The 21,677-nt window shown below is 38.1% G+C and overlaps 1 protein-coding gene across 21 annotated transcripts in view; it reads left to right on the top strand.

Annotated features, from left to right (window-relative positions):
* LOC105474624 (ryanodine receptor 2) overlaps positions 1-21,677 on the top strand; it is a 786,480-nt gene that overhangs the window by 718,049 nt on the left and 46,754 nt on the right. For 14 of the 21 annotated variants that reach the window (XM_071073921.1, XM_071073859.1, XM_071073838.1 and 11 more), the window contains 7 exons: positions 5,346-5,378; positions 6,610-6,690; positions 7,801-7,889; positions 9,630-9,758; positions 14,779-14,883; positions 17,668-17,749; positions 19,817-21,114. In XM_071073921.1, coding sequence (XP_070930022.1) covers positions 5,346-5,378; positions 6,610-6,690; positions 7,801-7,889; positions 9,630-9,758; positions 14,779-14,883; positions 17,668-17,749; positions 19,817-21,114 — 1,817 coding nt within the window. The remainder of the gene's footprint in view (positions 1-5,345; positions 5,379-6,609; positions 6,691-7,800; positions 7,890-9,629; positions 9,759-14,778; positions 14,884-17,667; positions 17,750-19,816; positions 21,115-21,677) is intronic. The other 7 variants (XM_071073912.1, XM_071073903.1, XM_071073919.1 and 4 more) reach the window with 1 other exon arrangement.

The following is a 21,677-nucleotide window of genomic DNA, read 5'->3' as shown; positions in this document are numbered from 1 at the left end:
TAAGGAAACAGAGGAACAGAGAGGTTTCTTGACTTGTCCGAGGTCACACAGCTAAGCAGCAAGGCTGAGACTGAAATGCAGGCATTCTGCCTCCCACTGTTTCATTTACAGATCCCATGAGCCAAGTCACTTCCCTCCCATCTTTTCCTATTCTTTGGGGGCTTACCTCATGTCTACCACTGCCTTTTTTTTCCCCCCCTTGACTTATTGTTTCTTTGTTTAATTATTTTTGAGATGGAGGTTTGCTCTGTTGCCCAGGCTGCAGTGCAGTGGTGCGGTCTCAGCTCACTGCAACCTCCGCCTCCCAGGTTCAAGCGATTCTCCTGCCTCAGCCTCCCAAGTAGCTGGGATTACAGACATGCCACCACAATCAGCTAATTTTTGTATTTTTAGTAGAGATGGGGTTTCACCATCTTGGCCAGGCTGGTTTTGAACTCCTGGCCTCAGGTGATCCACCCACCTCAGCCTCCGAAACTGCTGGGATTACAGGCGTGAGCCACCACACCTGGCTGCCCCTTGACTTATTGTTCTTTGTCCCTTTCTGGGACACAAATCTCTTGCCACATTTTGCATTTATTGTTAAGTTTCAAAATTGCTTTTGAACTTTTTATGGTTACAAATGTTCCTGACCTGGTATTGAGATACCATGAGGAACCATGTTTTCTTTGAGGTTTGTATATAAAGATTTCAGTTGAATTATTTATACTTTTTTTTCCTACTGCTATTACTGTCATGCAAGTTTGACTTGTGTCCCCTTTTTAGACTAAGTTTCTCTCATTTCTACAAAAGCCGGAGCCTCCCAAGTTTTTTTTTTGAAAAGGTTCTTCAGGAAATGTGTTAATTTGTAATATGCTCAATGTTGTCTGTGCTGTATAGTTTATATTTATATGTGTTTTCTTTTAATGATTTAATCAAGTTCAAAAACAAAACCTGTATGAATATTTAAAATGTCATTACATTCTTGGATTTTTTAATTTGTTTTTTTATCAGAACCATTAACCCCATTACCAAATCATTATGACATTGAAAGTGCAATTTTCCTGCTTTCAGAATTCTTCTTGGAATATAACAGAGGATATTGAATTTTGTTTTTGATCATCATCAGGTAGTCCTGGACTTCATAAAAGCAAGATGAAGTTTTGAAGTTGATCTGATTTCTTAAAAATAGTTTGATTTTTTAAAATCCTCACTACAACATGAACTACCAATTAACCTTCCCCACCTTTCTATCTGTATCTGATAATTTGTTTCACTGAGGTGCTTACTGATACATTTATAATCATCTAATCAAATTTATGTAAAGTTGAAGCAACACAAATTAATTAAGCAAAAGGATTGAACTGATCTTTAAGTATTGGTTACTCTAACTTTTTATTACTGTTTTTATTGCTTAGTAATTTATGGGCTACCTTTTCCTCAAGGGTTTCCAAATACTTTCACAAGTGTAGTTTAGTATTCTGTGTACCTTATTCTGCCATTCTTGTGGGTAAATTTTCTCTTCAAGGAAAACTTGTGATGTTGCTTCATGGCACCAAATGTTTTCTTAACATCCTTGCACAGTTTTTAAACTTTGAAGCGCTCATTTAAATTAGAGTGACTATTATGTGCTAGATGGTGTCCTAAGCATTGGAAATGATTTAGGAGCTCAGTACTGTGCAGACAGACTTGTAAACAAGTAACTTCAGAACAATGCTTTATGCATATAAAGGAATTTAGGTGGAAGTACCTAGCTGCTGGGATGTGGTGGGAGAAGCATCACAGAAGTGACGTGTGGTCTGAGTTAGGAATCAAGCTGGTGGATAAGGAAGGCAAAGACATTCCAGTGTGAGGGAACCGCATATGCAAAGTTCAAGGTACCAAACATGGCAGAGAATAGTGACTAAGCTGTTGTGAAGGAATGTTCAGACTAGAGGATGGAAAGATAGTACGTGGGAGGCAACAGAGGACCTTCTCTGCCCTGCCAAGGAATCTGCACTTTTTCTGAGGCCATAGAGAACCCTTAAATACCACTTAAGTGACACTGTGTGTGTTGTTAAATGATCCACCTAGAATTGAGTTCCTAACGTTTATTGTTCAACTAATGCTTCTGATAGACTCCACTAACAAGCAGTACAGTGTAGATTTCCCATTTCTCAGTCATGCTACTAAATAGAAATTGACTCTTCCAAAGATAGTGACCAGCATTATTTCCTTCATGGCAGTGGGAGAGCTCTGAGTTATGCCTAATGATAGATTAGAGGGAATTCTTCAGAGTAGACTTTTCATACAGTTAAAGAAATCCATCTGTTTACCAGGGAAGTATGATAATTGGATTCGTGCTTTTGAAAAATTACTGACAGGTAACATTGTGTAAGATAGGTATCAGAGTCTCAAGGCAGGGAAATCAGTAAGGATGTTGATGAATGAAATGGATGAAAAACAGTAAGAATTTCAGTAAGAGTCTTGACAGCCAAGAAACGTAGGCTTCGGCTCTAAGAGAAACAACATGCATATCACATTTGAAAGCAAAGGGATTTTTTTTTCCTCTCCAGCTAGTTTAATTTGTTTAACAGAATATACTTTAATTCTGTTATCCTTGGGACAAACCTAATTTATTTCACATAGTGGTCATTTTTGTTGTCTTGGCATCGGAAAGAGGAATGCATTATATACACTGCTGTCAGATTGTTAACTAAATCTTAATAAATGCACTCAGTGGAATTAATAGAACTGCTGGTCATACAACCTACAGAAATTCTGTAATTTGGAAATTTAGGTCATTTGACCTAAGGCTTCACATTTATTTCTTTTGTGCTTTGTAGACTTCAAAGCACTTTTAATTGTTTGAGCCAATTCAATTCTCCCAACAGTCCTATGAAATGAGGAGTTGAGGAGTTTGTTAATCTCCATATCGACATGATGAAACGAAGGCTCAGAAGAGTGAACTGACTAAAGTCACATGTCTAGAAATGGTTTTCCTTTGATTCTGAAATTGATGAAAACAAGTACGAGTTCACAATTTAAATAACACATAGTATGTGTGATGATAATTAGTCAAAGATTTTTTTCGTCACTGATGCTAACTTTACAACATTTAGAAACTATAGCACACTGAATTCAGAAAGGTCATATAATACTGAAATTATCTGTTTATTTCCTGTATCTTCCATTAGACTGTGAACTTCTTCAGGTTCGAGATTATGTTCACCTCACAAGGTGCCTGCCATAGAAGAGACACTTAGTGAAAGTTCATTGAAGTTTACTGGAATCATACTCTTTACCAGCCGATGGCTATATGACGTTGGTTATTTAATTTCTTGGTTGTTCACTGAACAACAAAATGGCATTACATTTAGCTAATTTACAGGATTCTAATAAACCTGAATTGAAGTGAGATAACATATCTAGCACATCATAGTCACTAACTAAATATTAACAGTAGACTTATTTTTTTAATTTACTTTTTAATAGAATTGTAATATAATTGAAGCAGTCATACTTAAGCCACTTAAGCGGCAATATTAAAACTTCCCATATGGAATAAAATACCTGACTTTTCACTATTTTAAAATATTTTTAGCATTCTTCAGTTTTGGCAAGATGCAGAATCGATCTTTAAGTCCTCTCCAGATCAACAATCAGCATAATTTCCTCTATGGCAGTGGGGTGCTTTTGAGTCAGCTTTATAGAGTATAGGGGATCCTTTAATGTGGCCAGTCCTGTGCTTCATGACTCACCTTTTACCTGTGCATTATTGTAGATATTGACATGACAGGACCTGATAATGAGAGTGTTAGTCTTTTGGAGTCTATTTATCTTAATTCGCCAATGATAGGTAGAACAGTGGCCTTTAAAAATGTATTACTTTATTAGATCTTTAAAATAGGACTTACTGTTTCACTCTTAGCTTGATTAAACACAATCTACCTAGATGATTTCCAGGAAAACACTGTAATTTTGAGAACATTTTAATCCATGAAGATGGTGTTCAGGAGATATATACACAGTTAATAAATTCAAATCGCTGTGTTCAGCAGCTTGGTATGATATTTCCATATTTTTTAGTGTTATTGCCACTGCACCTAATATATTAACCTTTCCACAATTTACAAAAAATTACCACAGATTGTGAAGAGCCAGGGACATAGACAGGGTACATGTTATCTTTATTTTAGACAAGAGAAAACGAAGGTGCAAAGAATGAACTCCGCAGCAGCAGCAATATTGGAATACCTCTCCCTTTATTACAGTATTAAAAATCTTAAGCCTCTTATAAAAATGAAACCAAAGGAATGTCCTTCACAATATGTACCTTGAGCCCTCGGGCAGCAATTACAAATCGTGATTGACCAACGTAAGAGCACTTTCAACTACATGTTACTTCATTCCGTTATTTGTTATTGATCTTAGTTTCCATCTTACAATGGAATTTCTTTTGCACACGTCACAAAATAGACTGCTGATCCTGTACCTTCTGCAGACATAAAGCCATCATCCATCTCTGTTATTCTACCACTTATTTGCAGCATGGGCAATGGCAGCATTTTAATCAGATAGGAATGTCTTCATGAAGCAACAGCACCCCAGCTTATACCTGGTATCACCTGCTGGTAAATGAAGGCCTGACTCGTCCCCTCCCTCACCCCTCCCCTCTTCCCATTGTTCTACGATGTGCAGTGTGTCCTTATATAAGTGAAGTTACTTGTACGTGTTTCGGTATACAGTCAAGAAAATACTGTGTGTGTCAACAATAAATAAAACCTTATGTTATAAATCGTTATTGTGCAGAGCATTTTTAGGTACACAGGTAGATTATATTTATTTCAGTGTTTTTCTGAATACTTTCTGGTAAGGGTTACTTCTTTCACATTGAATATATGAACACTTAAAGTGTGTACGTGGTTTATTGAATTGTTTTTTGAAAACTAAAACATTGCAGATGGGCTCACAGGGAAAGAATCAATAAGCCTACGTAACAAACTCATAATATTTTGATTTAAATATCACTTTAAAGACTCTTCTGATTAAAGTGACTCATGAAAATGGTACTAAGTATCACCAATGAAGAGTTTAGTTCCTTTATTTGCCTAAAACATTCTCCCTTTTGTTTCCTATCCTGTCGTGAATTTAAACACTGAGGAATGGACTTATCAGCCAACTATGGGAGATTCAACACAACAATGTGCCTGTAACACTTAAACTTGCCACAACGTCTGATTTGCATACTTGGTGATTGTAGCGTAGTCACCAAATTTCATATCTTGTGGGCTAACAGGGAAATGAGTACAGTGATTTTATGTACTTTTTTTAATGTTTATATTAGTTTTCAAAATGGTTTTGCTTCCTAACCCTACCATTATATGAAGCCTCTCACTTTGAAAGTCACAGACTGCGGACTGGTAAGTCCATCAGCTCTCTGTCGCTGTGATCATTCATGATTTCACTTAAAGTAAACATACGATCATTGCATCGTTTTCTTTCTCAGCCCAAAGTATTTCCATTCTGTAAAAAGTTCTCATTTTTTTAAAGTACTTTAGTCCATTCATTCACTGGCTATCTTGTCATTTTTGCTTTTAAACAAATTTAGATTTTGGAGCAGGTGCTCGTAATGTGGAACTTTTTTGTTTGTTTGTTTGTTTGTTTTACTTCCCCACGGACACTTTCTGTTTTGAAAATCAGCTTCATTTGTGTGGTGCTGTTCTGAGTTTGTTTCTTTCCTTGCGTTTTTGCTTTCAAAGTAACTTGTGATCACGAGACATTTAAATTGAAATATAAGTAAACTGAGCCCTTTAATGAGGTTTTTCTCCTTGCCCCCAAAATACTTGTTAGTGTTGGATGATGCAGAGAAACCTCTGTAACTAGGGGATGCCTTTTTTTTCACCTTTTCTTTGTTAGTTTTAGCTCTCACAACACGAGCCACCAAAGTCTTTCTTTTGGTTTCATATTTAGAATTAAGGTTGTTTGCCATTTCCTCCTCCTATGGAAGTAATGCTCAAACCAGTCACATCTCTATTTTAGATTTCAGAAATCTTTCCTTTTTTTTTTTTAATTCAGTAGACAGCCTGATAACAAAGTTAATTAAAACAAGTTAATCAACAATTTTCTAGCGATTTACAGCTTTCACAAAAATCCATGAATTATTTTTTTAGTGAAAGAAACTCTTGGCCCTGCTTTTTTGGATACACAGAATACTTTCCATTGAATCATTTGGCCACAATCCAGGTACAAAGCAAATTTAACCTGCGTGAGAGACGCAGAGAAAGGTCCCTTGAGACGCAGAGAAAGGTCCCTTCTATGCACACCTTGCCAAATACAAGAACATAAAGAAAGAAAGAAGCAAAGTTTAAGCCTTTAGGTCGTTTGTAAAATGTTGCCAATCCCATGCTGCTACTTTTAACAGAGAAGTCTGAGTTTTAAAATTCAAACCTTCTTTTCTTACAAAGAAAAAGAGCGTCTATCTGCCAAGCGCATGATCTTATGAGCTTCAGATAGCAAAGTGGCTATGACCTGTGACTCTTTTTGGTTCAGAACAATGCTAGATCAACATGCAAGTTGTATGGAGGTGGGGACAGAAAGGGAGGGGCAGCCTGGGGTGGTTGGTAATGTCTGATCCCTCTGGACTTCCCGCAGGAGAAAAGGTTCTACAGGACGATGAGTTCACCTGTGACCTCTTCCGATTCCTGCAGCTACTCTGTGAGGGACACAACTCAGGTTTGTGAGTCCCCAAAACTTCTGATGCTACTAAGGTATAAATAATGTTTTCAAGCCAGTAATAACAGGAACCTGTTAGTTCCAATTATGCATCATTCTAGAGACAATAAATTGTTCTAGAACATGTCTCTGCATTGGGCACTGGGACATTTTATACATTGCTTCCCTGCTTTCACAGTCCTTGGATAGCTATTTCACTTGAGTCTTATCAATTATTTTGATGTTAGGGAAGACACATGAGGCTGGGCGCGGTTCCTCACTTGTAATCCCAACACTTTGGGAGGCCGAGGTGGGAGGATTGCTTGAACTTAGGAGTCCAATATCAGCCTAGGAAACATAGCGAGACCCCCATCTCTACAAAAAATTTAAAAAATTATCCAGACATGGTGGTGCATGCTCATAGTCCCATCTGCGTGGGAGGCTGGGGCAGGAGGATTGCTCAAGGCCAGGAGTTTGAGGCTACAGTGAGCTGTGATTGCCCCACTGCACTGCAGCTTAGGCAACACAGCAAGATCCTCTCAATAAAAAAAAAAGATGATTTATGAAAAATATAAATAGTTATAGAGTAATGTAGAGCATTATTTCTTTTGTACCACCTCTCTTTACCTTGAGTGTACACATCATTGTACTACTTAACATAATGTATCTCCATTAGTTGTTTACACATCTAACTCTCTAACAGGCTTGTGCACCCCTGAAGGCAGGAACTCTGTCTTAATTTTATCTTGGCTGACCCCAGCACTTTGCACAGTACTGAGGAGTAAGTGATTAATGAATTAAAAATTTCCTTCTTATATCCTCAAGGATAGCAACCTTTTTCAGTCATTCATTTGCCCAGAGCTCTAAAACCAGGAATAAGGAAACTGATATTAGAAACATCTGAGACAAAAATTGAATATTGATCATCTATGGAGCACGCAGATACTCTTTTGGGGTGATCACTTTTTATGGAAAATATAAATTATTTTCATATTAACACTATTAGATAAAAACACTGCACTAACCCACAATGATTTTGCCGCAGAAAACATTTGCCTTTGGAGTTCTTAGAATAACTCAATTTGAACTTCTGAGCAAGCATTAATAACATTTTTTTTTTATCTTGCATAGATTTTCAGAATTATCTGAGAACTCAGACTGGCAATAATACAACTGTCAACATAATCATCTCCACTGTAGACTACCTACTGAGAGTTCAGGTATGTTGCTTTCTATATTAGTAACAAATTAAAAGGGTTGATATGTTGAAACAATACGGCAGAGTTTTAATGTATTTTGGTTTATAACTAGAAAGGAGTTTTTGAGATAGTTTATCTCTGATCACAATATCTCAGCAATTCTTAGAGCAAAACTGCCGCTGTTATCTCCACTCCTGATCCTGCCTCCTACTTTTGCTCATACTTTATTTCTGTAAGTAGAGATTCTTCCCCTCTGTTTCTTTAGCTTGATGGTTTTTTTTTTTTGTTTTTTTTTTTTTTTTTTTTTTTTGAGACGGAGTCTTGCTCTGTAGCCCGGGCTGGAGTGCAGTGGCCAGATCTCAGCTCACTGCAAGCTCCGCCTCCCGGGTTTATGCCATTCTCCTGCCTCAGCCTCCGGAGTAGCTGGGACTACAGGCACCCGCCACCTCGCCCGGCTAGTTTTTTGTATTTTTAGTAGAGACGGGGTTTCACCGTGTTAGCCAGGATGGTCTCGATCTCCTGACCTCGTGATCCGCCCGTCTCGGCCTCCCAAAGTGCTGGGATTACAGGCTTGAGCCACCGCGCCCGGCCTTAGCTTGATGGTATTTTAAAGTCATTTTCATTTTATAAAGCACTTTTATACTCTGCTCCTTCTTCTACAGTTGTTAGACAAATTGGGGAAGAATGTTTGGAACATTCATAGGAATAGGAAAGAAAGGCTTTGTAACTACTACCATATACTGAAATTTCACAGTCTAAGGTCACTTCTTTTCAGATGTCCTAATATTTGCATTAATTTTCATACCACATTGCTTAAAAAATCTCTGATATTTTGATCATATTTGAGAATGTTACTCAAACTGAATTGAAGATGTAGGCCTCTTAAATAATGAGAGCCCTTTACAACTTTTTTCCCCCTCATTTTATTTATAAGCCAAACCAAGCACAGTATTTTAAAAACTATAAATGCAGACTTTCAGCTTTTTCCTTAATCTTTGAGTGTGTAATATCACAACCTTTTTTTGCTAACTGAAAGCTTAATGTGGTGGGGGAAGGTCCATTTTGAAGTCAGTACACCAAGAAGTGTTGCTGAAAACACATTTGCAATTTTAAAAATTGTCTGAAAACCCAAACGTAGTTCACAGGCTGAACTAAACTGGATTATTTACTTATCCAACCAACATTTCTTTAAAATGTACGTTATTGTTAAATACATCTGGTTTATAGAGATTGATCTTATTTAGATAATTGTTTATAATGATTAGTATTTACAAGCAATCCAGCCAGTTTTCTCAGGGACAGGTGCAAAAGCCATGGATATCAGCGAGTTCTCACCGATGAAATGTTATTGGCTTTGTTGGAGAAAAAGGAGGTCAGATGTCGGTACCCCAAAAAAGATTATTCCATGATTCATCTATTTTCTGTGCTCACGTAGTAAACATCTAACTTTGCTCATGGATAAATATGCTCCAGTCTTAATGAATTCTTATGTTTATGAAGTTCAGGGTTACCAGACAGTAATTTTCAAAGCTAAGTTTTCTTCTGGTCTTCTCTTCAGTTGTTAGTTATATCTAAGAAGGAGGTTCCCATATTGTATGTTTAGGAAAATCATTGAAGAATGATATTTAATTCACAGATGTTTTTGTTTGCTACCATATATATTATTTAAAATACTTCTCAAGCATAGAGTCCCAGACTGGTTAGTCAATGGTAACTTTAGAATGTGACTGAATAATAAACAATATCATCTCTATTTCCCAGGAATCAATTAGTGACTTTTACTGGTATTACTCTGGGAAAGATGTTATTGATGAACAAGGACAACGGAATTTCTCCAAAGCTATTCAAGTGGCAAAACAAGTCTTTAACACTCTTACAGAGTATATTCAGGTAAACATTTAAACATAGCTGCTATCTGTAGCACTGAATTCCATAGAAAAATACAGTATGTCTAGAATAGTTTCCATATCTGTTATTGACCCCTTTCCGAGTTTCTTTGCAAATTGCTACAATTAAAATATTAGATTGAGATGTGCATTTATATGGAATGAAATTGCTTCACCATTTGGCAGGTTGAGATATGGTTAACTCCTTAGAGGTATGGACTGTGATGTTAGGTCTATTGCACCTCCAGGGCCTGGTATATATATTAAGCACTTAGTAAATATTAAGGAAGGAAGGGAAAGCAGGCACAACATTAAGCCACTCTTTCTAGTATTCCACTAAAAGTGGGAAGAAGTTTCATAGAAACTTAAGAAAGAGAAGAGTGTTTGAAAACATCGCATATGTATATTATAGATAAAATTCCAAATACCGTATAGAATATTCTTTTCTGTTTTATATCGATTTGTTTTATGTTCTCTTGAACTAAGCTTCTAGCCTTAACTTCAGATTTTTTTTTAAGATTTGATAAAATTCTGGGTTTTTCTTCAATCAGCAAAACTTTGCTGATGACCAGTCATCTTTCCTTTCTGTCTTGTCTCAGTGGCCCATATTACCCTGAATCATTCACTATGTTTGACGTGTCCCATGCTAAGGATAAAACAGGAGGGAGAAACTTATAATTGGCTTTGTGAGACTAAACATAAGCTTGTGGGGAGAAGAAAGGTTAAGTTAAAAATAAATTGTATCCCAGGAGCCTAACAGTTACAGCTGTTTCAGTAAATAAATGACTCATGGCCAAGTACAGCCAACCAAGAGTAAGTGCTGTAGAGGTAGGAAGACGTCCCCTAGGCTCACTCTCCTCTGCATTCGGTCCCTTGGAAGCATGGCACTTTCTGTATTATTTTTTGCCTTGTTGGGGAAGAGGAACCTTATTTCAGCACTTCCAGATGGAAAAGTCACACTTGATAATTCTAATAACATTTCCTTTAAAATCAAATAAAAGTGAAAGCTTCAGTCAGTTTTGGTCTACTCATAGTCCCATTTCCTTACCTCTCCTGGCTTTCATTATTGCTTTAGTATTCTCATTCATGCCTAGAATGATACCAGCACAACAACATTCATGTGTCACGTCCTGAATAAATAACAGGATTGACTGATGGCATTAGCAAGCCACTGGATTTTGCAGAAATGGGAATCAGGATGATTTCTATAATATATTCCAAATGAAACATAACCGCCATTTCAGCTAAGAGTGGGCATTTCTTGGTTCCTAAAATAATTGAGATTCCGGAATTTATCAAAAGCTAGAAGCATCCATTGAGCTCTTACTATGTGCAAAACTCTTTATTAGGTGTTGTCATAGAACACGGATTTCTACGTGAATGTTCAAAGGATATTGGATAAAGTCACATGGCTTATCATGCTTGGTTCAATAAGAACCAAAAAAAAAAAAAAAAAAACAAGTAACAAGTAACTTCTCTTGTTACTTTTTTATATGACATTTTAAAATAACAATCATATGTGAAATATGTATTTTGGAATAATTTTAGGTATTCAGAAAAGTTGCAAAGATAGTACAGAGGGTTTCTGTATATGATTCACCCAGCTTTCCCTAGTGCTGACATTTTATATACTCATGGCACTTTTGTCAAAACTAAGAAATTAACATTGGCACATCCTGTTAACTAAATTACGGCTTTCCTTTGATTTTACCAGTTTTTCCATTCATGTTCTTTGTTTTTTAAAATTCTGGGATATAATCCAAGTAACCACATTACATTTAGTGAAATATGGTTTAGAGAAGCTTGCCTTAGTGGCATATCTGCTGATAAATATTGACACCATGAAGATAAGCTTATCGTTAGCCTCGTGCTTCTTCTGGACTGCCTTTTAGATTACAGCATTGCATATTGCTTTATTATTCAAACTTCTAACTACAGCAAGTTATATAAGGGGGAGATCCAACACCATTGAAATAAACGGAATTACCTGTAAGATTGTAATCCCAGTTTAATAAAAGGGGAAGAATTGTTTGAGTAAGAGGACGTTGTATTGTCGAGGTTCCTAGAGTAAGACCATGAGGTAGTTGTTGAGAAGAGGGAAAGCTTGATCTGTCCTTGGCACAGGTCCTTCTGGTAGTTAGCAAAGGTTTTCCATGTTGCAGGCGCATACATCACGAGAAAAAGAATGCAAGGCACCAGGCTAGGGAGTTTACAGCTCCCAGAAGCTGATGACCTAAGGTTAAGCAAGCCCTAGAAAGAACATTCTGTGTGTTTCAGGTTTTAGAAGAAGAAATGGGTACTTTGGTTCTGGGCTTCCGACTCTGTCACGTGAGGGTTGGCCAGACAACTTTTGGTCACCGAGGGGTTGCACGAGAGCATAACCCCTTGTAATACTTCAACTTTTGATTTAAACCTTACCTATCACAGGAAGAAAATTATTTCTGACTTGAAGAAAAAACAAGTTCATATTCCTAAAAATGGCTTTCTAGTGTTCACCTAATAGCCTCTTGCACTTTTCATCCTCCCTCATTTATATGCCATTGGAATACCAGACTGACACTGAACATCAACCACAGGAAAACCCTAAAGATCTATTGCTTTCAAACCAGAGCTGTAATAGCCATTTTGGACTAATTACAACCAGGGACGAAGGAAACTATAAAACTACTATATCTGGTACATTAAATGAGCTGGATTTAATGACCTCCAGATTAAAATAACCTGATTCCTTCTTACCACTGTCCCTTCAGACTTGCTCTGTCGACCGTTTCTTTACCACTAGAAGGAATCTTGTGCACTGACCACTTTCAAATAAATAAAATCATGTCAGTCACTTTGTCACAAAAATAGTCTCATTTCAGTAAAGCTTCCCCTCATTCTTGGGCCTCATTTTCAGCTGGAAATCGTGGAGTGAGGGTGTAGGCAAGAACTCCCATCTGGATATTGTTCATTCTGGAGGGAGTCCAATCTGCGCTTTTTTTACTCTCTCCCCTCAAGGTTCTTCTCTCTCTTTCCCTTTCCCCTCCTGGTTAACCGCAGGCTTCCTCTGGGTTGGAGCTGTGGGAGAGAGGAGGTATAAGGAAGGAAAGGTCTCCACTGGGCACATGTAATCCCAGAGTGCACCATGGAGCTGGCCCTCTGCTGTGATGTGTTGTATTTTTTCATCTAACGTGCAAGCCTGGCCCTCTTAGTCCTCCAGTGCCTGGAAATGACTCTTCTCCCATCCAGTTTAAAGTTATTCCGTCAGACCTCATGCATCTGGTGGCTCCCATCCACCTTGGAATTCTGTCACCATTTCAGACTGATTTCAGATGGGGCAGAACGGCCCCTTCCTGAGTAGTCCATATAAGAAACACACATCTTTTTTGTCACATGCTGTCTGTCATGCTTTCTAATACCAGACTTTATGCTTCCTAACATCAGAAGACAGAAACTGAGCTCACATGATGGCTGTCCTGAAGCCTCTTCTCTCACTTGCTGTAAGGGGATGCAGAAGTAATGAAATGGAGAGGCTCGGCACATGGAGAACTCCCTCCAAAGTCTCCCCCTTTTCAACTCCAACCCCTTTATATCCTTAGAGTGGAAAGATCTATTTTTAGTCACCCCTTTTGCAGATAGTCTACTGCTTTTGTAATATGTGGGTACATGTCATTCTCATAATCATATGAGAACACATAGTCAATATCTCAGCTCTAGGGCCTCAAGAGATACTGAGACAGGAAAAAGTTCTATTTCAGCATCTTGGATATGGCCATCTCTTCCAATCACTTGTTTCTAGCATAAGATCCGAAATGTTTTTATGTGGTCTGCAATTTAAAGTTATTGTGAGTTATTTGCCTAAAGGAATGAAGGAATTTGAAGTTAAGAACAGTATTTTATGTACTTTTTTCCTTTCTAAGTAAAATCCCTGTTATTTATTTTCATGGTTGATGCAGATGAGTTTACAAAACTGAATGATGGCAGAAGTTTTTCATTGGAAAGTGGAAATAGAAATCGGCTCCAAGAAAACAGTCTGGCTGCTACAGCAGATCCACTCAAGTATTGATACTTCAGACGTGTCAGCTAAGAGAACAAAGTTAGGCTTGTTAAAAGATAAACTTAGGCACAATAACATCTTACGAACTTTATCTGAGCATTCAACTATTTATGAATTGAGCAACACCAGAACACTAATGGTTCAGCCCTTCACCAAGAGTGGGGGCACTTTTTTAAGGCATTCCTGGAAGCAAGACAAGCAAAGAGATTTGATTGGTAAAAGTGGAAAGTTCCTAGTTAGAGGTTAGTTGGCAGTTTCTGACTGGTGAACTCTAGTTAGAAGTTAGTTGGCAGTTTCTGATTGGTTAAGCTTAAATTTACACTGAGTTGGGATTTGGTTTTCTTAGGGAGGAACCCAAGACACTGGAGCCATCTCAGCCTAATGATCTCTCAATTAGTTATTTTAACCACTTCCAATTGTCTTGGATTCTGGATTCATGAAATTAATAAACAAGTATTACTCTTTTAAAACACTTCAATGGTTGCACCATTTGTAAAACAGTTGTCCAATTTAGAAAATGTTGAAGAGGATTTTTTTCTCTATGTGAATGCTTTATCCAGGTTACTATTTAGGAGTAAAAGGGTAATCAGCTCTCATCTAAAGCATATTCTCAGATTCTTCTCAATACAAAATGGTGACTACTGATTGATTGGACTGAAGAGCCAAAGCACCCAGACCTTATTTTTTTCCTCTAAATAGAAGAGATCAAAGCCAGACCAAAAAAAAAAAAAAAAAAAAAAAGATTCACAAAATATAAAAATCCTTGAGAAATTTTTTTGGAATCATTAAACATTTTAAAGAGGAATGTATTTATCTATTAAGGGTTATTATCATCACTGTATCTCTTTCTTTCGCTTCGAGTTCCTATCTTTTTAGATAATGTGCTAGCAGTGAGATACGTCAGCACTAAGGCAACTTTTCCCGTTATTGTGAAGTTTGTTTTGGCAAATAAATTATGAGGAATAATTGCTGTTTGTTTACGCTCCAGGGTCCTTGCACTGGGAATCAACAGAGTTTGGCACACAGCAGGCTGTGGGATGCTGTGGTCGGCTTTCTTCATGTATTTGCCCATATGCAGATGAAGCTGTCGCAGGTAAACTACCTTCCTCTCTCCTAAATGACAAACTGGAGACTGTAGTCATCAGCAAATTAAATGTGCTTTTTGATGTTGGAGCATTATCTTTTTAAAATCACTTTATCACTTGTCTTTTTAAGATCATTTTATCATGTCTCTTTTGTTCTACATGAACTTTTTTTAAATAAAAAACATTATGTAACCTGAAAATAGATAGGATTCATTCTTCAAATTTGAGACAAAGGATATTAGGAAATTAAATGTAATGGAGAAATGAAACAGTTGAGTCCCCAAACATTGTACATTTCCCAAGCTTCATCTTCCTGGCCATGGCTCACTGGAATTTTCCTTCCCCTTACAGATAATTGAAATAGGTTTTATAATCTGTTACAAGGGAGATAATTTTGTTATAGGGTCTTAAACAAGCAGATGTTCTCAGTAGGGTGATGTTTACCCATAACCAGTATATTTAATTTTGTGACAAAGAGAAAAAGTAGCTATTATACGGATAAGCAAATGAAGAATAAACAGATTTTCCACCATGTTTTAATGTCAACTTGAGAGAACCTATTGAAAAATATCAGCTTGTTTTCTCACTGCTGGATTTGTTTCATTTGAAACAAAAAGATACACAAATAGAAGAGTTCTTGGAATGTGTCTTTTCAGTGCAGTGAATTTTGACGGCATAACCCGAGGCCTTCAGAGTGTGGGCATTTGCCAGGTGGTCAGGTAGAAGAAAGAATGTCAGATTAAAAGACAGAATGCTGCCGTTCTAATTCCTGAGCTGTCGTGACTTGTTCCGCCCATGTGGGCCAGGTCGCTTCCCTGAGGCCTTGTGTGTCTGCAGTAAAGTGAAGAACCCGCCCCTCAGGCCTGCATATGACAGTATGCAGGATGTATTGTCAAAGATCAACAAGGCTGGACGCTAGTAAAAGTGGTAAGGATCCATCTTAATGTCAAAGATAAACAAAGCTGGATACTAGTTAAACGAATAAGGACGGATTTTAATCAGTAGTGCTATTGCAACAAGGAAAAAGAGTTCAGCATAAACTGAACCCGATTTGATTTGTGCAGAGGTGACTGGGAATATTAATGGGAAAATGAAGATTAGAGAAGGGGCAAACAGGGGCTCAGTAGAGTCAGGGCAGTGAAAAGTTACAACAGGTTCATTGGTGTAAATGTGATTAGACCAGCTATATCTGCTAACTGGCAATTGTCAAAGTTAGGATTCTGTCCTTCTCCAGAGTCCTTATCCTTAGATGTTGTCTAGAACAGTCGATTTTTTTATCAACCTCGCGTTTTCCCAGGCAGGTACTTTAGTGGAGGGCTGGGCTCATCCTAGAGATGCAGTCTTGAACAGTTAGAAACTATATTAGTGTTTGTTCAAGTCTTTATAGACCAAAGTTGAGGCCAAGTTGAGAAGAGGGCTCAGAGGTACCTGGCTAGAGTTTGGTGAAGGAGAGAATGTCAATATGGAGTTATTGGTGACTTGAGCCCAATAAAGAAATTCCAGTCTTTCATTTAATCACTAGGGATATTTTGGTAAGTAAAGGAGACCGACATGAACCAAATGTAGACCCTCACAAGAGTTCTCATCCTGATATTTTTCCATCAGGGTATTGACACCTGGTGCTACCTAGCACCTGTTCATGGTTTATAGTTTCCGTAACAGCTATTTAGAAAGAAAATGTCTCATCCTCCCAACACGGTAGGAATTTAGCTTCATATGTACCAAAATCTGAATAAAATGCCTTGTACAAATTTTTTAAAGAATAGTTTAAAAAACAGATGAGATGTAAAGTTATGCAGATGTAAGTATGATCTGTATTTCCAAGGACTGTAGCTAAGCATACGGATGTTTAGACACAATATGTCTTTGAAAAAGAATGTTTCTTTATGGTAAAAAATCAAAAGCAAAAACAAAATTTTAACCAGAGTAATATTGGAAAGCTTAATCAAATTGGTAAATAAGATACATTGTACAATATTAGTACAATGTTGTACTAATAGGTAATACCTGTGTAGGTTTTTGGTTAATTTGTTTAACAAATAAATTTATAAGTTTATCTTCTATGGTGCTTATATGCCTATATTTTTCTATGTGAAGTTGATTTTTACATAGTAGTACCTAGAAGAAGTTAGAAAGTTAGAAGAAAAAAATGCGGGCTTTTCAAATAAAAGATAGATGGATGTCAAATGTGCAGAAGCTCTTGAGTCTTGCTTGGCATTGGAGAATATACCACTGTTATGGTTCTTTCATATTATTGCTAGATATGTTCATTGTCCGTACAAATACTTTCTTTTTTCTGAGATGCAGTCTTGCTCTGTCACCTGGGCCGGAGTGCAGTGGCGTGATCTCTGCTCACTGCAACCTCCGCCTCCCAGGCTCAAGCAATTCTCATGCCTCAGCCTCCTGAGTAGCTGAGATTACAAGTGTGCATTACCATGCTTAGCTAACTTTCTGTATTTTTAGTAGAGACGGTGTTTTGCCGTGTTGCCCAGGTTGATCACAAACTCCTGAGTTCAGGTGATCGGTGCACCTCGGCCTCCCGAAGTGCTGGGATTACAGGCGTGAGCCACTGTTCCTAGCCTACAAATACTTTAAAGAACATTAGCTGAAATCAGTAATACTTTTTAATTGTGAAGTATAACTATTTTTAATATTTGACCCTCCTTTAGTTCCATAATGCTTCACGTGCTTACAAGATACTACCAGAGCAGTATCTTTCTGTGAGAGTAATTATGATGTTCTTGCTGCACAGTTTTCTTGTATTATCTCAAATGCAATGTTAATATTTTCAGGATTCCAGTCAGATTGAGCTTTTAAAAGAATTAATGGATCTGCAGAAGGATATGGTGGTCATGTTGCTGTCCATGCTAGAAGGTAGTTTTGATTTATATACTTTTAAATTCCCTTTATTATTTTATTTAAAGCATCAGCATGGGCTTGCTTATGGAATCAGAGTGTAGCATAGAATAAAATAACAGTAAGATATGGTAGATGTCTTGGATTTATTACTGGCTATTTATTCTTTTTCTCATAATAGTTTTTTTTTAAAGGGAGATCCTGCATATCTCAGTTTACATATCTACAGAATGAAAATGGTACTTTATAACACCACTTTTCATTTCATAGTGATATCCTAAAAAGTAAGCTCTCCAGACAGTCTCTAAAGAATATTTTATTTGTTAGTGTGTTTGTCCATAAGCGGTGGGGGTTTTGGACATCTGAAATCCACATTGGATAACCTCCAGCAGTGTAAGCTGCTTGCATAATCAGTGGGGATTTTGGACATTGGGATAATGTCCAACTGGGTAAGCTGCTGCTTTGAAAAGACCACAGAGTCACTCCTTTGGGTTCTTAAAGCCGTGGCACTGCGGGGAAACCTCTGTCCCCCAAGGATGCTGGCAGTCGTAGTCTTGTTCTCCCCACCACAGCCTGTTTTAATTTTCTCTTTTTTTTTTTTTTTCCTGTAGCAGGCAGGAAACATAGTGGTTAAGAGCTTGGGCTCCAAATCCACCGCCAGAGTTTAAATCCTGACTTCCTTACCTCTGGGCGGTATGACCCTTGGACCAGCTGCATCTCCCTTTTTTCAGCTTCCTCTTCTGAAAAATAGAAATGATAGATTGATGTGAGAATTCGGTGGAATCCTATAAATACAACCAAAACAACTGAAAAATGTTCAGTATTACAGTGCCTATCACTTTTTCTTAACTTCTTCCTATTTTCTCTCCGAGTCTGCCACACATGGCATAACTCCACTTTAGTTAACGGAGGCAGTTGTCATGCCTCGTGGTAGGACTTTGAAGTGGCAGCATTTGCTTAAAGCCCTTAGTTGGCAGGAACAGTAGCCACTTTATACCCTTTAAGCACAGGATCCATTTTTCCATGCATGGCCCCGATTCAAATTTTGGGTTAAATACTAACAGCAGCAATAATAACCGCAGCAGCAGCAACCACAGCAATGACTTAAAACCAACTTCATAATGTGCCAGGTACTGGATTAAGTACTTATGTAATCCTAGTGACAAGTTTATGAGTTTGATGGTATTATTATCCCAAGTTTGCAAATGAGGAAACTGAGGTACACAGAGGCTAAGAAATCTGCCCACATTGCCGAGCACATCAAACCTGGATTCAAACCCAACGATGGAGCTCCAGATCGCACACTCTTACCACCACGGTGCTTACTGCTTCCCAGATTGACTCTGTGGACCTCTGACCAGCGACCTTTCTTCTCCTGCCTGTCTTTGTGTTATATCGCACATTCTGTTCAATGAATAAAAGCACTCTGTAATCCTGTAGTTCAGGAATCTGCCATTTTCTAACTAACTATACAACACAAATCATGAAGAAATGTAGAAAGGTGCTTTCCATTATGAATCAGAAAAAGCGTAGTTTGCTCTCCGCATCTGGTCTGAAGACCTGGCACTAACCTTTAATAATTAAGTCACAATGGGCCCATTTTAATTTAGTCTTGTTGAACTTCAGTTTCCTCATCGGTAAAATTAGGGTTAACAAAAAGTACCTGCCTTACGTAAAAACGTTAAATCAGATATTGTCTATGATAGTGACTTTTCAACTCTAAAGGACTGAGCAAATGTTTATTTTTATTATTAATATGAAACTTGATTTTAGTTTCTGGCTCTTTGGCTCATTTTCTTTATCTAAAACATGTTGCTTCTTTGATTAATTTAAGGGGAAAAGTGTCAACTTTTGTTGAAACATTTTATGTGTGTCAGTCTAATTACTTTGTAAATAGCGTTATGCATGTTTGTGTAATCATTTTTCAAACTATAGTTTATAAATAATTATCTTTTTATAGAGTGAGCGATAAACCAGGACATATCCTTGATTCAGATGTTATTAAATATCTATATTGTTATCTTCTCTATAATCATTGATTTTGTTACAGTTTCTTGTAAACAAATGCAATTGCTTTACCACCAGGTAATGTTGTTAACGGAACGATTGGCAAACAGATGGTGGATATGCTTGTGGAATCTTCCAACAATGTGGAGATGATTCTCAAATTTTTTGACATGTTCTTAAAACTGAAAGATTTGACGTCGTCTGATACTTTTAAAGAATATGACCCCGATGGCAAGGGAGTCATTTCCAAGAGGGACTTCCACAAAGCGATGGAGAGTCATAAGCACTACACGCAGTCAGAAACGGAATTTCTTTTGTCTTGTGCGGAGACGGATGAGAATGAAACCCTTGACTATGAGGAGTTCGTCAAACGCTTCCACGAACCTGCAAAGGACATCGGCTTCAATGTCGCCGTCCTTCTGACAAACCTCTCTGAGCACATGCCCAACGATACCCGACTTCAGACTTTCCTAGAATTAGCAGAGAGTGTCCTGAATTATTTCCAGCCCTTTCTGGGCCGCATCGAAATCATGGGAAGCGCCAAACGCATCGAGAGAGTCTATTTTGAAATCAGTGAGTCTAGCCGAACCCAGTGGGAGAAGCCCCAGGTCAAGGAGTCCAAACGACAGTTCATATTTGATGTGGTCAATGAAGGAGGAGAAAAAGAGAAGATGGAACTCTTTGTGAACTTCTGCGAGGACACCATCTTTGAAATGCAGCTGGCGGCTCAGATCTCAGAGTCGGATTTGAACGAGAGGTCAGCGAATAAGGAAGAAAGTGAGAAGGAGAGGCCGGAAGAGCAGGGGCCGAGAATGGCTTTCTTCTCCATTCTGACGGTCAAGTCGGCCCTGTTTGCGCTCAGGTACAATATCTTGACCCTTATGCGAATGCTCAGTCTGAAGAGCCTGAAGAAGCAGATGAAAAAAGTCAAAAAGATGACCGTGAAAGACATGGTCACGGCCTTCTTTTCATCCTACTGGAGTATTTTTATGACCCTCTTGCACTTCGTGGCCAGCGTTTTCAGAGGCTTTTTCCGCATCATTTGCAGCCTGCTGCTTGGGGGAAGCCTCGTCGAAGGTGCTAAAAAGATCAAAGTTGCAGAACTCTTAGCCAACATGCCAGACCCCACTCAGGATGAGGTTAGAGGAGATGGGGAGGAGGGAGAGAGGAAAACCCTGGAAGCCGCCCTGCCCTCTGAGGATCTGACCGACTTAAAGGAGCTGACAGAAGAGAGTGACCTTCTTTCGGACATCTTCGGCCTGGATCTGAAGAGAGAAGGAGGACAGTACAAACTAATCCCTCATAATCCAAATGCTGGGCTCAGTGACCTCATGAGCAACCCAGTCCCCATGCCTGAGGTGCAAGAAAAATTTCAGGTAATTTATCTCTAAGTCACAGCAGCATTCTCTCTGGACTTCAGGGGGGTATAATAGATGATCATTAGACCAGGTTCCATGCTGCTGCCAGAACGGTGTTACCTACGTGACTTGAATTTCCAAAGAGAAATGCTTTTTGGTAGACAAAGTTAGTGTTGAGTCCTTATGAATTATTACATTATCTTAAATTATTAAGGTGTAAGCTTCAGTACCCACCCTAACTGGAGCCTACATCTTTCTCCACTTTTATATACTTTTATATGCACATTTGAAAAATTGGGAAAAGAAAGAAAACTTTTCGATGCCTGTAGTGGCATTATCCTCACAGAGCATTGACATTTTCTCCTCTGTTCTGTGATCCTCTTTGGCCTGTTTTCATTGTATGTTCTTTGTAGTCATTAGTCAGTCCATAGAGCCATCATTCCATCCATAAATATGGCATATTTACCAAGTGTCTGACACCACTGGGTATGTAGGGAATTCAAAGGTAAGAATGGGGTCACTGCCTTCAAATTACCTTAAAAAGTTTATTCCAGAGATAAAACTAACACACATGAAGAAAC

This window comes from Macaca nemestrina, chromosome 1 (assembly GCF_043159975.1).
Source record: "Macaca nemestrina isolate mMacNem1 chromosome 1, mMacNem.hap1, whole genome shotgun sequence".
Taxonomy (NCBI): Eukaryota; Metazoa; Chordata; class Mammalia; order Primates; family Cercopithecidae; genus Macaca; species Macaca nemestrina.
The sequence above is the reverse complement of the archived record's forward strand: the minus strand, read 5'-3'. Positions and strand labels throughout refer to the sequence as shown.